Genomic DNA, 17,565 nt, shown 5'->3' on the forward strand with positions numbered 1-17,565 from the left:
TAAATAAACTTTTATCTCTCTCTCTCTCCACAATAGCCGCCGCTTGCTGCAGGTTGGCCTCGATTTCTCCAACCGAACCGTGTGTTGCCCAGAGGGTGATGTCGTCCGCGTACAGAGCAGCGGGGCGAGAGCAGCCCGCTAACCACTCCGCCATGCCAGCTCAATCGTTTCAATGAACGATGGCGCATCTAGTGAATACGGTCTTTTCGTTCACTCCCATCTTCCACCTTTCCTTGCGGCGAAGTTCATGTGTCCTCCGAGATATGCGAGACAGGCACATTTCCTTTCCTTAAAAGTCAATTTATGAACGAGCAAGGTGTAGAGTCGAGCGGGCGATGGTGTTCTGCGGATTCCCTGGCAGGATTGCAAGGCGCTGTCGCGTTCCACTCTGAGAGGCGAAGCTTAACATCATAGCCACAGTGACACAAGCAGGAGCACTGCGCTTTGAGTGCAGTGGGGCCGTGCGGGGGCCCACGGACCTGTGTGTCCGAAACTCCCCAGTTGTAAATAAAGTTTTCACCACCACCACCGCCTCACCGCACTTTAGGTCAACAAAGCGCCCTCCTGATTTTTCTTTTTCCTTTAAGGATGATAGATCAGCAATTGGGCCAAGTATGGGTTAATTATTGCCACAGTGTTTTTTCTTTGCAACTTTGTTATTTATTTATAAACAACAAAATGACGTTATAGGCATTTTATTAGCTTTAGAATGCGCTGTGGGCCTTTGAAAATGTCGGCATATTCTTAATAAAAACTTTTTTTACTGATAAATTATAAGGGCCCGTAAGAAATGACCTAATTAGGATATGTTCTTGTTGCGAAAGCAACACTACGCTAATCGCCGAGCCATTCTGTGGAGCTCTGGAAAGGCGAAGCTGCGCATGCGCGAGGAGCGGGTGACGTCACACTGCGCACAGCTGGCGCGTCGGGGCAGCCGCACGCTCTCCATCGCCTCGCCGACAGTCTCCCTCTCTCCCTCTCTGATGCACAGTAGCGATTGCGCATCGCCATCTGCGTGGTTTGTGGTGTATGTAAAATTGGCAGTGGCTTAAAGTGTGAGGGTGTATCTGTTCTCGCTTCGGCGAGCGCGGTTTCGGCCGCTTGTCTGTTTTTTGAGGAGCGTCCGCTCCGGCGGACGCAGTTGTTGCTGCGACGCGCGTCTTTTCTTTCCTTATTCTCTTTCTTTTAATCTTTTAACTCTCCTCTATCTGCACGTGGCAGCGGTGGTGGCTCGGCTGGAGCCAGTAGGCAGGCCCGTGCAATTTCCTTTTCATCCTTCTCTCAGTCACAACAACAACAACAACAACAGCTATGCCAGGATATATGTAGCAGCGTGAGGTGAGGACGAGGTGTCCACATCTCGGTGGGCACCTGAACCAGAGGGAAGGCGCATAACTGCACTCTTGTAACGGTGGACACCTCAACCATGCTTTAAGCTAAGTGGCGGTAGTGTAAGGTGTGCGCTGCGTGCGTTGGCAATTACAACGTTGTGCCAGAAACGCGGCGCTGAAGACATAGGCCGTCGGCGTTCGTTTTGTTCATTGGCGTTGGTGTTGACCACGTTTTACACTCCGATCATTTTAAGGAAAGAGAGAAAGCGAAAAACTTTATTGTAAGAGGAATTCGGGGCACACCCCAGCGTCACCGCATGACCCCACTGCACTCAAGTGTTTATGTTTCTAATGTTCATAACATTGGCAGCCTGGATGGTGGCAATGGTCTGCACGGCCGGGTCCTTCGAGTGCAGCAGTGTCTCCCAGTCCTCCCAGGTCTTGAGGTTCTCTAGGTCCCTCGGGGGAGGGTCCGCCGGCCAGAGGGAAAGTATGTGGAGGGAAGAAGCGAAGGGTTCTGGGCATAGGGCGCAAGCAGGAGTGGGGAAGGAGGGATGATAGTGGGCTACGGTAAGGGGGAACGGGAGAGTGTGTGTCTGTAGTCTGCTCCAGATTGTTGCGTGTTTGTTATCTAGGGAGGGGTGGGGCGAGGGGTAGAGGTGGCGTGAGGCTCTGTATGCCTGCCTCAGCTCGCTGAATGAGTGCATGCGCTCCTTCGTGAATCCCCGATCCGAGAACACCTGAGACCGCTTTAAAGAATTAACCTTGAGCTAAAAGGTTGGCGACCTAGTTTCCGAGATTCCCGGAGTGCGCAGACACCGATATCAGCTCCACTTGGCGGCCCGGGAGTGCATCGGGCGAGTCCAGCATGTCAAAAGCAGGGACATGAACTCGGCCTCGAGCAAAATTTAGAATCGCAGTTTTAGAGTCACTTAATTGAGATATACCGGCTTCCGTGCGAGTGATAGCAGGTGCAATGGCGGCTTCCTCTGCAACCTCTGCGGAGGTGTCTGGACGGAGAGGTAGTGTAAGGAGGGTGGACGAAGAGGAGTCTACCACAGCTGCTGTCGTTTCATTACCCGTGCAGGCAGCGTCCACCCATAAGGCGTCCGGCTCGGAGCCGTACGCTCGATGGATTGCCTTCGCATGGGCTCTGCGGCGCTGCTCATGGTGGGGCGGGTGCATGTTCCTCGGGAGCGGCCTGATGAGGAGCTCCCGGTGAAGGGATCGTGGGATGGCGAGGAAGGTTGGGTCGTTGGCCGGTATTCTGATTCTGAGGGAGTCCAGGATATACCGGCCTGTGGAGGTTTGTGTGAGCCTGATGTATTGGGTCTGTGAGTGGGCCTCCACCAGTTGCGCGATCGCGTTGTGGAGGCCCAGGTCTAGTAATCTGTCTGCGGGTGTGTTGAGGGGAAGATGAAGTGCTACCTTGAATGCCTTGTGAATCAAGGCATCCAAAGCGGCGTTGGCATTGTCAACGGCCTACACTCCGTTAAGGAAAGGAAGGCGAGAGCGCGCGGCGAGGCACGCCAGCTGTGCGTAGTGACGTCACTTGCTCCTCGATCATGTGCAGTAAGGCCGTTCAAGAGCGCACTAAACGGTGAAACTGGGGGCAGTGTAGTTCACGCAACAATATATGGCTACGCGCAGATGTTGCTTTCGCAATCCTCCAGGTTTAACATGAGCTAGACAACAGGCAATTTTTTGCCATATATTCCTTCCAGGTGAGTTGTATGAAATATTAATGCAGATTCAAAATCAGCATCCAATGATATGCCTGTATGCTAAGTTTCAGTAAGAGATGTTAACAATTAAAAAGAATTAAGACCCCAATACCCACTTAAAAGCTGACCTTGGCAACGTTCACTCTTTCATAAACAGCAGTGAGGTATTCGCAACAATTTGTTGAAAACAGCGAGGATTCAACGGCAGTGCAAACTAAATGGCTAAGCAGAAACGTGAGAAACCGCAGTTTTCTGGGTTTGTGTAAGCAAAATGTGTCTGCCGTTATGTTTTAAGCGGGTCGTTAAGCACCTGATTTGTTATTATATTTCTCTGGATTGTACGGTTTGCCAGAGCTATGGGCATTGAGGGATCCGTCCTGCGTTGGGTTAGTTTGGCGGATGTCGGGTCGCATTTTCGATACTTATCTCAGGTCAAAGCGCAACAACCCTGTTCTGCACGCTGCAGCAGTTGTAGCAGAATCGTGACTGAAAGGCAAATCGATCTGATTGCCTAACAAAAATGATGTCACCTAATAAGGAGATACAAGTAAAGTTCCTTGCTGGGAAATATATGTGCTGAGGAAACCTATAAAGTCCAGCAAAATGGTGACTTTTCCTGAAGTAACCATCTTGACTGTCTCAAAAATTTTCCGAGCGCACGAGAAAGTAACGAGGACTAAAAGAAGACACACACCACAAAGCACCGTTTTGAGATGTGTAACCAAATATCCCGCCAGTTCGTCCTGAGCAAATTCATCTTGTCTGAAGCGCCAAGGCAAGGTCACGAAAGAGGTATCAAGAGAAGAGGAGGGCATCAATCATGAACCACAAACTAGTGCAGCCTTCTGCCTTGATGCGAAAAAGTGACGGCTGATAGAAAAGTTGACCGGCGCTCAGTTGGTCTAATGCGTTTAACTGTGTAAGCAGAATGTGCCTTGGAACATGGTTTTGGATTTCATGTTTTTTCCGTTTGCTACATTGCGTTGCTTGGTCACTGTGCCAATTAATTTAACTTTCCTGCGGCTGTCTTTTATCGTCCGTTAAAGTTTTTATGCTTTGCAATTGTAGCATATGCATTTCGAGCTATTTTGGCAGGCTTTACGGCTCAATAATGATATGGTTTTTAGATTCTGAGGGCGCTTAAGTCTGCTTACGTGGGCGAATCCCAAAGCAAGTGTTTTGAGGAAAGGAAAGGTTTTTGAGGAAACCAAAGGCGCAGTAGCTCTAAAATCTCGACATCTCGGTGGAAACCTCAACGGCGTCTGAAAGCATCTAACTGAAGGAAGGGAAAACTTTATTTACACTAATGGTTTTTCCTGCGGTTTGGGGGCATCTTCAGAGACGTCTTGGTTCTACCCCCAGGAGCCTTCTCTGTCGAAGTCGTCCGCCTCTAATCAATGGTCGGTTGCCCTCAGTCCAGGGCTCCGCTGGCCACTGCCGCCCGTTGAGCTCTCTGCACCAGACCTTGTTGGTCTTCACAACGGTCGCTGGACAGCAGAGTCTCGCACTGCTCCGCACTCGGGTTTTGTATTTTGGGGACCACGTGTATGTTTTGGCAGGCCCATGTGATGTGGTATAGAGTAGGTTTTTCATCGCACCAGGGACATTTGTCCGTGTATATCGTAGGGTGCATTTTGTTTAGTATATGTAGGTTTGGGAAAGAGCCTGTTCGTAATTGTCTCCAAGTGACAGCTTCCTCTCTGCTGAGAGATTTGTGCGGTGGGGGATATCGCATTCTTCTGCCTCTGTAGTTTTGTAGTATGGCCGAATATTCCCTGGGTGCTGGCGCGAGTTCGGCGGTCTCGTCGGATGCTCAGAAAGTAATGTATCCTCGAGCTATCCTGTCGGCCTCTTCGTTCCCTGCCACCCCCGTGTGCCCCGGTACCCACACAATTTTGTGTGGGATCTTGTCGTTTTGTTCTTCCTGGTTTTTAATTCTGTCGCTCGCTGCGAGGAGTATGAGGAGCGCGTGACGACCTATCCTGCCATTCATGTAATTTCGGCAGGCTGTTTGAGAGTCCGTGAGTATTGTTAGTGACCGCCCGGTTCTATAGCCCTCCGCCACCGCTAGAGCAACGGCTACTTCCTCGGACTCTGCAGCTGGGCAGCCTCGGAGAGACGCAGAAAATCAGAAAACAATAAAGCCATCCACAGATTCATCCACTCCTTCGAGGGATCAGACATCGCCCTACTGGAGAAGGCAAGAGAAAAATGTTTTGGCGATCACAATCCCCCGCGATACCAAGGAACATATCGAGGAGCCGAAAACGAGAAACTCGACCGCCCCATATCTGTGGAAGAGGTTTACGCGGCCATAAGAAACACCACCAGAAACACGGCAGCCGGAGCGGACAGAATCGACAACGCCCTAATCCGCAACCTGAGCGACGACCTTATACAAGAGCTCGTCACCTTTCTTAACAAACATTGGGAGGCGGAGCCGGTTCCCGAAGATTGGAAACACGCCGAAGTAATAATGATATCTAAACCTGGTAAAAAGCTACAAACTGAAAACCTCAGGCCCGTATCACTTACGTCATGCCTTGCCAAGCTTTACGAACGGGTTGTAACTTTAAGACTTCAAAATTACATGGAAGATAACGACTGTGTACCACTCACCACGTTCGGCTTCAGAGCGAAGCTCTCGACGCAGGACGTTCTCCTCCAAATACAAGATGTCCTGCGAAACGTACCTCGGACGAGAGAAAATGTCATAATGGCCATGGACATCAAGGGGGCATTCGATAACGTCAGCCACGAAGCGATCCTTACGGGCCTAGACAACTTGGATTGCGGACGCAGAATCCACGGCTTCGTCAAAGCCTTCCTGTCCGATAGAACTGCCACCATCGGCATAGGAGACCTTCGATCGGACAAAATTCGCACTCCAAACAAGGGAACACCCCAAGGGTCAGTTATCTCACCCCTACTCTTCAACATAGCTATGATAGGCTTAGCTCGAAAACTAGAGAACATCGAAGGCATCAGGCATGCAATGTATGCTGACGATATAACAGTCTGGACAAACACGGGCTGTCTCGGAGAGAAGGAAGAAAGGCTACAGCAAGCGGCCTCTTGTGTCGAGCAATACCTCGCAGAAAGAGGACTCGCATGCTCGACCGAGAAATCGGAACTGCTGAGAGTCTGGAGAGGCAAGCAAAACCGGACCGTCCCAACCAACGAGGACCTAAAACTCAACGTCTACCTAGAAGGGACACCCATACCCGAAAAGACAACAATAAGAATTTTGGGCATGTGGGTTCAATCCAACCAGCGCAGTACTCACACTTATACATTACTGAAAGCAGCAACGCTACAAGTCGCACGCATGATCACCCGCATCACCAACAGGCGACATGGCATGCGTGAAGAGGACACACTAAAGCTAGTAAGAAGCCTAGTAGTTAGTCGAATCACGTACAGCCTACCCTACCAGTGCCTCAACAAAAACGAAATACAACAAGCGGATGCCCTGCTACGCAAAGCGTATAAGACAGCGCTCCGACTACCACGCTACACGTCTACAGAAAAACTCATGGCCCTGGGATTACATAACACCTTTGAGGAGCTACTAGAGGCGCAGCTTGAGTCGCAAAAACTCAGGCTGTTGCAAACAGCGACTGGAAGAGCGCTCCTGCAGAGGCTCGGATATCGCGAGCAGATGCGAGAAATGTCTAGGACGGCAACGATCCCCGACGAGCTTCGCAAGACCCTAAAGGTAGCTCCAATGCCAAAAAATATGGATCCCAACCTGCATCGAGGCAGAAGAGAAGCGAGGGCCGAATTCATTGAGAAAACATACGCTCCTCAAGCCACGACCGTGTATACAGACGCGTCTTGGAGAGGAGAAGATACCAAAATCGCTGTAGCGGCGGTGGTCGATTCGTCTATACGCGAAATGTAACTGAAGATGCATATGCCATCGGTCCGGACTCGTGTCGTGTTTGCCCCCAACTTCATATCTCGACATCTCGGTGGACACCTCAGCCCCAAGATGTAGTCCCCAAAGATGCAGTCTCAGATAGCATGTAATTGTAGATGCATATGTCATTGGTCCGAGCCCCTGTCTCGAGCTAGCCCATAATTTGACTGAAACACGTAAGCTATATATAAAAAAGAAATGCTATGACATCATCCGGAATGCTGAAAGACGAACGGTTGCTCAGACATTTCGTGAATGTATTTGGGAATGCTGCCACCACATTCAGGTGAACCAGTGATGGCATCACTGGGTTTCGTCTGAAGCTGCGATATCTGTTGGTTTACTAGAATTGTTCCTCATTTTTCTGTCATTTGCTCTCTCCTCTTGTCATTAGAGTCGCCTGAGGCTTTTCTCGGCTGCCGCGGAGAGGCATAAGCCCACATTTTTGCCCAATGGCATTTACACTGTTGAGATCCCCTGTTCCTGCATTACGGTAGACATTGGCACAGTGCTGCGGTTGTATTGTGTTAAGCCTAGCCTTGTTTCCGCAGTCAGCACAAAGCACGAGCTCTGAATGATTTATATCGTGCCAACGAACACGCAACATACGTGGACGCGGCAAGGCAACAGGCAGCCACTTACGTGGTCTATGCAACCATGCCGCAGTCTGACCTTATCTCCACCGCCATGGCGCGCGCCCTCTCACCCGCCGCAGCGGAAGAGACAGCGATAGCTCTGCCCGTCGCTGACCGCCGTACGTGCACACTGTTCAGTTACTCAAAACGAGCAACACTAAATTATTTGGCCGGCGGCACCTGCCTTTGCCTCACGCATGCTGCGCGGCTGCACTGCCGATCGCAAAATTAGCCTAATCTGAGTACCCACCCACTCGGTCAACTCTGGAAACGAAGGGGCCGACCGACTTGCCCGAGGATTAACAATCCGAGCCGCCGGTTACACGGATCCAGATGCTCTTGCTGGAGCCCCTCAGGCTTTTGCCGGCATCGCCAATTTGCATAAAGTGACGAGTCGCCGTTTCCCGCCTCCCCACCCCAACCTCGACTGAAGCAAGGCATCCTGCACGGCAGATTGCAGACGCATCCAATTCTTTGCCACTTTACGTTATCACTAATAACCGACGGAAAATGTGACCCCATATACCCAGATTGCAACCACGGAGAACCCGCCACTCAGGCGCACATCCTATGGGGATGCGAAAGTAACCCGTGCCCAGGGGCCCTCCTGGCAGGTTCCTCTGCGGAAAACTGGGAGCAGCTCCCCAGCGAGCCAGACAAGACCACTGAACTTTCACTCATTTCGTGCGCCCAGGACGTAGCCCCCCGGGGCTACACAGTACCTACCTGCTCTAATTCCTGACACCTGTGGCAAATAAAGTTATGTCTCTCTCTCTCCTTCTTGCGAATTTTAGAATTAGGTTTTTTATTTTGTTTCTAATAAAATGCAGTGCGCAAACAGGGAACCACGGGGCTCACGTGGCCTTCATGAATTTTGAACTTCGGATTTGAGCATTGTGAAATTCGTGCAGCTGCATTCGAAAAAGACGGTGTGCGGTGCAGCATTCCAATAAGATCATTTGAAAGAGGCCTAATGAAAGCTGTTTGTTTTTACTTTAACCTGACCACTAATTTCAGCAGCCATGACCGGCGATGGCAGTTCAAAAACACTGCATGCCAAGCAAAGAGCAGCTGGCAACAGTGACATACCGATATCGGTTGACATAAATGCAATGATAAATTTGATGAGCACGCGTAATCAAGAAAAAGACTGTTAAGACTATTAAGTTTCATGGATTTGAAAGGAATAAACTACGAAATTCATTAAACTTCTAAAACAAGCGCCCAAGTTCTCATTCTTAAGCCGACGCTGTGGGAGGGTCGAGTCCCTTACTGAGAAGAAATATTTGCCAGAATTAACGATCATGTTAGTCGGGATGCTCCACACAAAGTAACCCTCAACACCGCTATTAATGTAATAAAGAAATAGGGACAAACTGAACTCTAGTGAATATTAACTGCGGAATCACATATCGACGATAGGATAAACGATCAGCCAGAGATCCAAAGGCCGGAGCTGTCTCTTATCGCGAAAGGCAACGAGTTTGTCTGTTCATTTCCACGGACGCAGCCATATTGGAGGCCGCAGCTGCCCGCTGCTGCGGAAAGACGAGGAAGTGAGAAAGAGCAGACTTTCATAGCATGGACCCAATGTAGAAATTGCGGCGTCGAGCCTGCTATCCAGCGATCCAGAAGATGCCGCTCCAGAGCCCCGTGGGGACGGATGTTGACGCCGGAGCTGCAATAGGGATCGCGGAACGCACTGTACTTGGGGTCAGGGCCTGTGAGCGCGTAGGCGATGAAACCTAGCGATGACATGGAGAAACCAAAGTAAGGTCAAGGCAGATAAGCGCGTTTATTCAAGCATCAGTTTGACGAGCAGGGGCGGGCGAGACAGCAGTTTACGGGGGAAAAGGAAGTGAGGCACACAAATCAGGGGGAAAGATAAGAAAAAAAGGTAGCAGACCCGGCTGAGAAGAAATAGAGGTCTCGGTTCCGTTAGAGAGTGTGTGTGTGTGAAGAGGTACTCAGTGACAGAATTCTTCCAAGTGTTTATTTGGTAGCGGTACTTGCAGCCGAATTCACAAACGCGCTTCTACTAGCGACGCTCTTCCAGCGCGCCGTGGAGCGAAGGAAACAGTCGCCCTAAGCTAGAGAGATGGGTGGGATTTTAGCCCCCCCCCCCCCCCCCCCCCCGCCTCGCTCGAGCAGGTGCGGATGGCGTACGCAGACAAGATTAAGACAAAAAGGTGGCCCTAGAACGGCTTGTGACTCTCTATTACATGTGCATTTTGTCGCTTGCGCAATGGAAACAACCTTCACACAGTAGCTCGACGCCCAAGGCCTAGTGAGATATCCTTTGCGAACTGCATGCACAGTTAGCATGAATCGAAAATGGCCAGGAGTGTTTCGCGTCTGGCATCCTTGGCCACAGGTTACGTACTATCGTTTAGTTCGAGACGAGCCGCGAAAGGCCTTGCGCTTCCTTGAGGCGCATTGCAGCGCATGAGCCCGAAATAGCGAAATAGACTCGTCTGAAACTTGAACATCGCTTGCGTTTGGTTGGTTTATGGGGTTTAACGTCCCAAAGTGACTCATGCTATGAGGGACGCCGTAGATTGCGACCACCTGGGGTTCTTTAACGTGCACACGGGCCTCTAGACTTTCGTCTCCATCGCGGATAATTGCGCTCGCGGTGAGTTCTGCGACGCGCCTATCAATTAGGCGCACGCTGTGATGTGAATTGTTGGTTAGGTTTTCGATGATGACGTCACATATGTCCATGCCATATGGGCGCTACCGAAGAACAGCTACAGCATTGGATGCAGCGATTCACCATGATTAACCGTGGTCTTCGTCAGCGGCAGGCACAAAGACATGTTAATGAGTAATTATGTTCCTAACGGTAATCAATTACACTGCATTTGGACCATCATCAACTACGACTATCACCGTTCGCGTTTCGAGCTATTGATTAATTCCACTTTCTCCTACAATCTGCTAGCCGTCCGGGCTAGCTTAGTTCGTAGAGTAACTGCCGAGAACAAGTGGTGGTCGCGGGCCGTATTCCTAAACCAAGAGGAATTTTTTACCAACTGCGATACTACAAAGAAAATTGTTTTGCCTCCATTTGCAGAATGAATGTTGCAGCCCGGAAGTACCAAACACCTATAATGATACATATACTACTGCTGTTCATGCAATCTTGCCTGTCTCTGATTATTGCTGTTTGTTTCTGTTAACTGCGGTACGTCTTTCGTTATACTGACCTAACAAGCGCGACACCTCAATCTCGTTTCCTCTGTAGTTGTTTGACTGGGCTCCCATGGATGCTAACAAGTAATAACTCTCTATTTGTAATCATAAATAGCTAAGATGCTGCGAGTGTCACACAGAAATCATCAGAGCGAGTAAAGATAGATGGGCAAACTTTGTGTTATCGCCTGGTCCATATTCGACCAATCAGTGCAGATGCAATTCGAAGTTGCATACCTCGCAAAACTCCTCTATGTTGAAACAGTGCAAGCAACCCTGCTTGTCCAAATTTCAACGCGTGATTTTCTGGTTGCATTCAAGCGAGGGCAGGGAGCAAGAAAAAACTTAAACTTGGAGATAACCAGGAGCTACGAAATATTCTTGTTTTTGAAAACCTGTTTAGAACATGCAAAGAATAAAGTTTAATTGAGTTTGCCTATCTTTGCTTTTCGCATTTAAAACCTCTTGCCTTGCAGAATACGACTTAATTGATTTTCAGTTGAAACCCACGCGCAACGATCGGTACGCCTCTATGCTATAAAATTGAATAGTACTGGAAAAGAGCCGAATGCAATTAGAAATATAGGACGGTCTGTGGGAAAGAAGTGGAAACAGGATTAAGCAAATTTGAGCACATTATTGTGCATTTACAGGCCTGTGCATTTTGTAATCCAATAACAAATTATCTTATAAACAGGGGCATTTGCTTTAATGGGCTTTTGAGAATAAAATATCCGCTCATGACTTCGGAGGAAGGTCGAAATTCTGCGTTGGCTTTTACAGGCTGAATAATATTCCTTGGAGAAAACGTTTTTTACCTTTGTTTGATCTATTAGTACGACAGTGTTAGGAAAGACTAAATTACCAGAAAGAAAACGGTGTCCTTCGATAGGGCAAAAGAAAATGGCTACCTTCTACCGTCGATCATTCTCCTGATTTGTCGCTTCGGATTCTTCTTAACGAAATATGTATCGAAGGTTTGCGGTCGGCTAACTCAGAGGGGTTCCGAGTTTCCACATCATACAGTTGTTTCAAAAGCTAAACTGTGGGACAGCCTTATTGAATGCGCTGGGGATTATGAAATGGTATCTTTTCTCATGCATCTGTGTCGTCTAATGCGCCTTCTTTCTCTCTTTCTACACTTTTTACCTTCGGACAGTTACCAACCAGTCCCGTCATTGATTTAAAAAATCATGAATATCGCTAAGTATTTACGAAAAATAAATAAATAATAAGTAAATTTTAGGTTTGCCGGAGTACTGAATTGTTTTCAGCACTACCAACTTCATAGAAGGGGTAGGAAAATAGAAAAAAATTCTTTTTGACGAGATATGTTTGAAACTAGAACTCTTCGTCCTTCTTCAGAAAAAGTTTTGCAACTCGCGCAGCAAAGCAGAAAGAGGAGTGCGCTCGAAATGGTAATATTTCTACATTATGAGCATCAGGAGGCTTCAGTGACTAGCGTACATTTGAAGATCAGCTAAAGCTAATCGATGTGGTTTATGGAGCAGCTCAGGCCACTGGAGTTCTGGAATGAGGATCCACCCATCTAATCGTCAAGTTACTCTCAGGACCAGTTGTCAATAAAATATATCCTCTCTCTCTCCGCCTGTTTGAATATCAAGGACGTGAAATGAAATTCCTACAGTTTACCGCAATGAAAAGCCCGCAATCTGTCTCCTGGGTCATTTTCTAATGTACGCCATTGTCGGTCAAACCTAATAGATGTCTTCGGCTCTATCAGGCAACAGAGAGAGAGAGAGAGAAAAACTTTAATTTAACAGGAATTCGGGGCACGCCCCAGGGTCCCCGCACGATCCCACTGCACTCAAGTGTTTTTGTTCCTAAGGTTCATAACACTGGCAGCACGGCCGGTGGCGATGGTCTGCACGGCCGGGTCCTCGAGCGCAGCAGGGTCTCCCAGTCCTCCCAGGTCTTGAGGTTCTCTGGGTCCCGCGGGGGAGGGTCCGCCGGGCAGAGGGAAAGGATGTGGAGGGAAGAAGCGAAGGGTTCTGGGCATAGGGCGCGAGCAGGAGTGGGGAAGGAGGGATGATAGTGGGTTAGGGTAAGGGGCGAGGGGAGAGTATGTGTTTGTAATCTGCGCCAGAGTGTCGCGTGTCTGTTATCTAGGGAGGGGTGGGGCGGGGGGTAGAGCTGGCGAGAGGCTCTGTATGCCTGGGACAGCTCACTGAATGAGTGCATGCGATCCTTCGTGAATCCCCGATCCGAGGCCACCAGAGCCCGGTTTAAAGAACCTCGGGCTAAAAGGTTGGCGGCCTCGTTTCCGGGATTCCCGGAGTGCGCAGGCACCCATATCAGCTCCACTTGGCGGGGCAGGGGTGCATCGGGCGAGTCCAGTATGTCAAAAGCAGGGACATGAACTCGGCCTCGAGCAAAATTTAGTATCACAGTTTTAGAGTCAGTTAAAATATACCGGGCTTCCGTGCGGGTTATAGCCAGTGCAATGGCGGCTTCCTCTGCAGCCTCTGTGGACGTGTCTGGAGGGAGAGGTAGTGTGAGGAGGGTGGATGAAGAGGAGTCCACCGCAGCTGCTGTCGCTTCATCACCCGTGCAGGCAGCGTCCACCCATACGGCGTCCGGCTCGGGGCCGTACGCTCGATGGAGTGCTTTCGCACGGGCTCTGCGGCGCTGCTCATGGTGGGACGGGTGCATATTCCTCGGGAGCAGCCTGCTGAGAAGCTCTCGGTGAAGGGATCGTGGGATGGCGAGGAGGGGTGGGTCGTTGGCCGGTATTTTGATTCCCAGGGAGTCAAGGATATACCGACCTGTGGAAGTTTTTGTGAGCCTGATGTATTGGGCCTGTCGGTGGGCTTCCACCAGTTCCCCGATCGTGTTGTGGAGGCGCAGGCCTAGTAATCTGTCTGTGGGTGTGTTGAGGGGAAGATGAAGTGCTACCTTGAATGCCTTGCGAATCAAAGCATCCAAAGCGTTTATGTCATGTTTGGATAGTTGTAAGTATGGGGTAGTGTACAGTACACGGCTGAGGAAAAAGGCATGAATGAGGCGACATAGGTCGCGCTCGTTCATTCCTCTATGATGTCCCGAAACCCTGCGGATGAGGTGCGATGTCGCGCCTGCAACCTGCTTGAGTTTCTTGAGGGTAGTGGTGTTTTTGCCATCGTTCTGGATGTACAGGCCCAATACACGGAGGGTGCCAACCTCAGGTACCGGGTAACCATTCAATTCAATGGCAATGGGGGAGCGGGGACAGCGGCGGTTCTTAGGCCGGATGAGGAGCAGTTCGGACTTCTCTGGGGAGCAAGACAGTCCGATGGTCCGTGCGTAATTTTGGGTGAGGGTGACTGCTTCCTGTAAGGTGTTCTCTATGTCGCCGTCACTACCGTGGGTGGTCCACAGGGTGATATCGTCGGCATAAAGAGTGTGCTTGAGGTGGGGAATAGTTGCCAATTTCTGGGCGAGGGGTATGAGGGTAATGTTAAAAACACTTTAGAGTATCGGCACCCCTCAAGGGTCCGTCCTTTCCCCCATCAGGCAATACTCTCATCGACTAATGGAGTTCGAGTATGGAAATGCCAGCACGAACATATACGTAATATTTTTATTGATACCTAAATGATACTCTGGTTTGTATTCACTCGCCATTTCGGCGACTTCACATCACCGATTTCGAAAAAAAGAAAAGGGTTTTAAATTATCACGACCCAATATTTCCGCTTATTTTTTCGCATGCCTTCGTTGCATATACAGCGAAGCATGCAGCAGTTTCCCGTGCAGTTTCTCGGGCTTCTGAAATCCAAACAATCCGTTACTGTAATGATTTTACTCCGGCGACCATATCAGGCTACTGCCGTTCACACTGGGCCCGTGGTTTTCACCGCGGTCTGTACTGCACAGAGGTCAAAATACATGAAATATTCGACGCTAAGTCGCAACTCTGAAGTCCGGCTCGACTAAGGATCGATTGCCGCCATTTGAAAGCCACAGGCGAAACAGGGGCGAAGCTTCAAAATACCGCGCCCTCTGGTGTGGCACGATGAATCCCTCGGCCCTGCGGTCCTGGACAAAGCTCAGACTTTGAACGGCGCTTGATGTGAGCGTAAACTGCTGCGAGTTCTGTATATGTGATGCAGTTTGCTTTTCCATGTTAGTAAGGTGGATTTGGTGGAAATGCAATTTCCTAACCATATAAGTCTATTTTGTGTCTCGCTCGGCATAAATGGTTCTTTGTGTTGTCGTGATATAACAGGTTTCCTATTCCTTTTCGTGAGCTGGAAGCACGTGGAAATGGGAAGTTCATCTTAGTACTCGTTCTTCTCCGAGGAATGCAGGCTCCAAAGTGCCGATGGCGCATACGGCGAATGAAGGAAGAAGCGCTTAATTTTAAATCTCACTACCTATCGCTCGACATTCCGGTATTTTTTCTTTAAAATTAGGGTCTTTATACGCTGAAACGTTTTAACAGAGACAGTTTTCTGTTCGCGAGGTGAGACCGTAGCTAAGATTCACTGAAGCCAAATTCAATTTTGTTTTGCTGTGTCGAAATTTTATTATTCAACCACAGTAAAAACGACACCAGACAGTCAAAAGGCAAGCACACTTTCCTGGTTGCTTTTCTCAGCTGTTATATTACATTTCGAAAGCGTCGTGCCAAATTACACTCCCGAGTGACAGAGCCTCTGTTTTCATGGCTGAGTCAGACGGTCAGCAATGCAAAATTAATCGCCCAAAGCAGAGCCTGGCGAAACGAAGCGAGACATAGAGTACGAAGCGGTGATTCAAAAATGTACGAATAAAAAATATCAAAGTCGCTTCATAATAAGAGCGTCTATCTGTGTCGACTTCAGTGAACTATGTCTGACATCATTTAAGTTTGCGAAAAATGCAACAGGAGAGGCATGGGGTGAAAAAAAGAAATGGCAAGAAGAAAAAAAAGAGAGCGTCCTTGAAGTAGTATCCTAGAAGCAACGTCAAGAACTATTTCTTCCTTTCGCGCTGCATTATTCCTTCCTATGACATGCCAGTTGCCGTCCGAGGAGCACACGGTACAATGCACATATCAGCCAGACCGGCCTTCGGTGAGTGCAGAGGAGCAGTGACGCGAAGGAGAAGGAACGGAAGCGACGTGTTTGCGGAAGCGAATGATTCGGGGGACGACGTCGCTGGGCTAACAAGGCACTCACTCGGCGATCCAAGAGCAACGTAGTACAACCAGCTCGTAGCGTGGCGGTAGATATAAGGCTCAAGGCAAGTAAACAGGAACGGCGTGGTGGCTATCATGCGCGTGGCTGGAAGAACTCTGCTCAAAGCAATAAGATACTATACTCGATGCTCCATAAGTGAAGCACAAAATACGAGACGCGAGTCAGCGAGCCAAGAGGAGCATCCGCGCACCAAGTGTGTTTCCTCTTGAGACTTATCAGCACTGGTACTGAGGTGCACCGTGCCACACAAGGCTGCGGAATGGTTTGTCGGCTGTCTTCGTTTGTGGTTCTATTAAGTGCATGCGTTCCTATGTCCGAAACGGGTGTTGTTGGTCCTGTAGCGCGTCCTTCCCGATAATGGCTGAGGAAGCATGGAGTGTGCGTCGATGACTATGCCTAGCCGCCAGACTATGACAGGCAGCCCCTTATCGCTGGTGGCACCCCAAAAAGTTTTCGGCCCACTGAGGGATCAAGCGCTGGATTGCTATGCTCGGCAGACATAGTGTCCTACTACCTCTATGCGCAGACATAGTGCGCAGACATAGTGCGCAGACACTATGCGCAGACATAGTGTCCTTACTACCTCTGAACGATTGGTATTTGCATGTAAAGAAATATTAGGTAGCGATGGGAAATAAGATTTTTGTTGGTATTACAACGACAATAAACAAGTAGCGCTAAGTAATAAATGAAAAATGTACTGAAAAGAAGAGGAAAAGTGCAACAGTGGAGATATACTAGATGTCGGAATTCCTGGAACACTCTGTGCGAATCGAAAAATCCTGGCCGCTTGTTATTAAAAAAAAAACCGCAAGTATTTCTCAGGAAAACTTAGTATGCAGATTATACCTTCAAATAGCAGCAGAACATGCTCAAAAACAAAATGTTTTCGCTCTATGCAAGAAATTTATTGATTGATATTTTGCGAAGCGCTGTTTATAGTTTAGATGGTAACTGCCTGTCGCACATGTGGTGAGATTCTTAGTACCATGGGTTGGCGTGGAGGGTTGCATTCGTTATATCTGGAAAACAAGAAAAAGTCAAGATTCGAGCGGCTATCTGCTGCGACTATTATGCAAAAGTAGTTGGAGTTATTCTCGATGGCAACTCTGGTCCTTCTTTCATCCACCATCCGTCTTTTCGCAGATCATTGCATTATCTAGCGGCGTATAAATACTAAAGACGATCAAGCTGCCCTCCAAAACAATCTGAAGCTCATCGAAAATTGGTGCTGTTTGTGGATGATGGAACTGAATATTAGGAAGTGCAGTTTTATGCAAATATCTCGGAAACGCTTCAATTTAACTTATCCTCACTCTTTATTTTCTGAGGACCTATTGCAAGTAGAATCTTATCGTTACCATGACATCACAAACAATAGCAAATTAACTTGGGTTGATCATATTACAAAAATCATGGCCGACGCTTCACGTACACTTGGTTTTATTAGAAGATCACTTCCCTCTTCCCCCGCTAACATACGTAAACTGGCATATGAAACTTTTGTCCGCAGTAGGCTGGAGTATGCATCCGCGATCTGGAGTCCTCATCAGTCCTACCTAATTAACATGCTTG

At 48.8% G+C, this 17,565-nt stretch overlaps 1 protein-coding gene across 1 annotated transcript in view; it reads right to left on the reverse strand.

Annotated features, from left to right (window-relative positions):
- Window positions 1–9,228: 9,228 nt before the first annotated feature.
- LOC149370939 (uncharacterized) overlaps window positions 9,229–17,565 on the reverse strand; it is a 73,179-nt gene continuing 64,842 nt past the window's right edge. Inside the window, exons 2-3 of the mRNA XM_089578864.1 lie at window positions 12,699–12,819; window positions 9,229–9,290 (exon numbers count right to left, since the gene is read on the reverse strand). Coding sequence (XP_089434990.1) covers window positions 9,229–9,290; window positions 12,699–12,819 — 183 coding nt within the window. The remainder of the gene's footprint in view (window positions 9,291–12,698; window positions 12,820–17,565) is intronic.

This window comes from Amblyomma mixtum, chromosome 1 (genome assembly GCF_055824585.1).
Source record: "Amblyomma mixtum isolate Tamu chromosome 1, ASM5582458v1, whole genome shotgun sequence".
Classification (NCBI taxonomy): Eukaryota; Metazoa; Arthropoda; class Arachnida; order Ixodida; family Ixodidae; genus Amblyomma; species Amblyomma mixtum.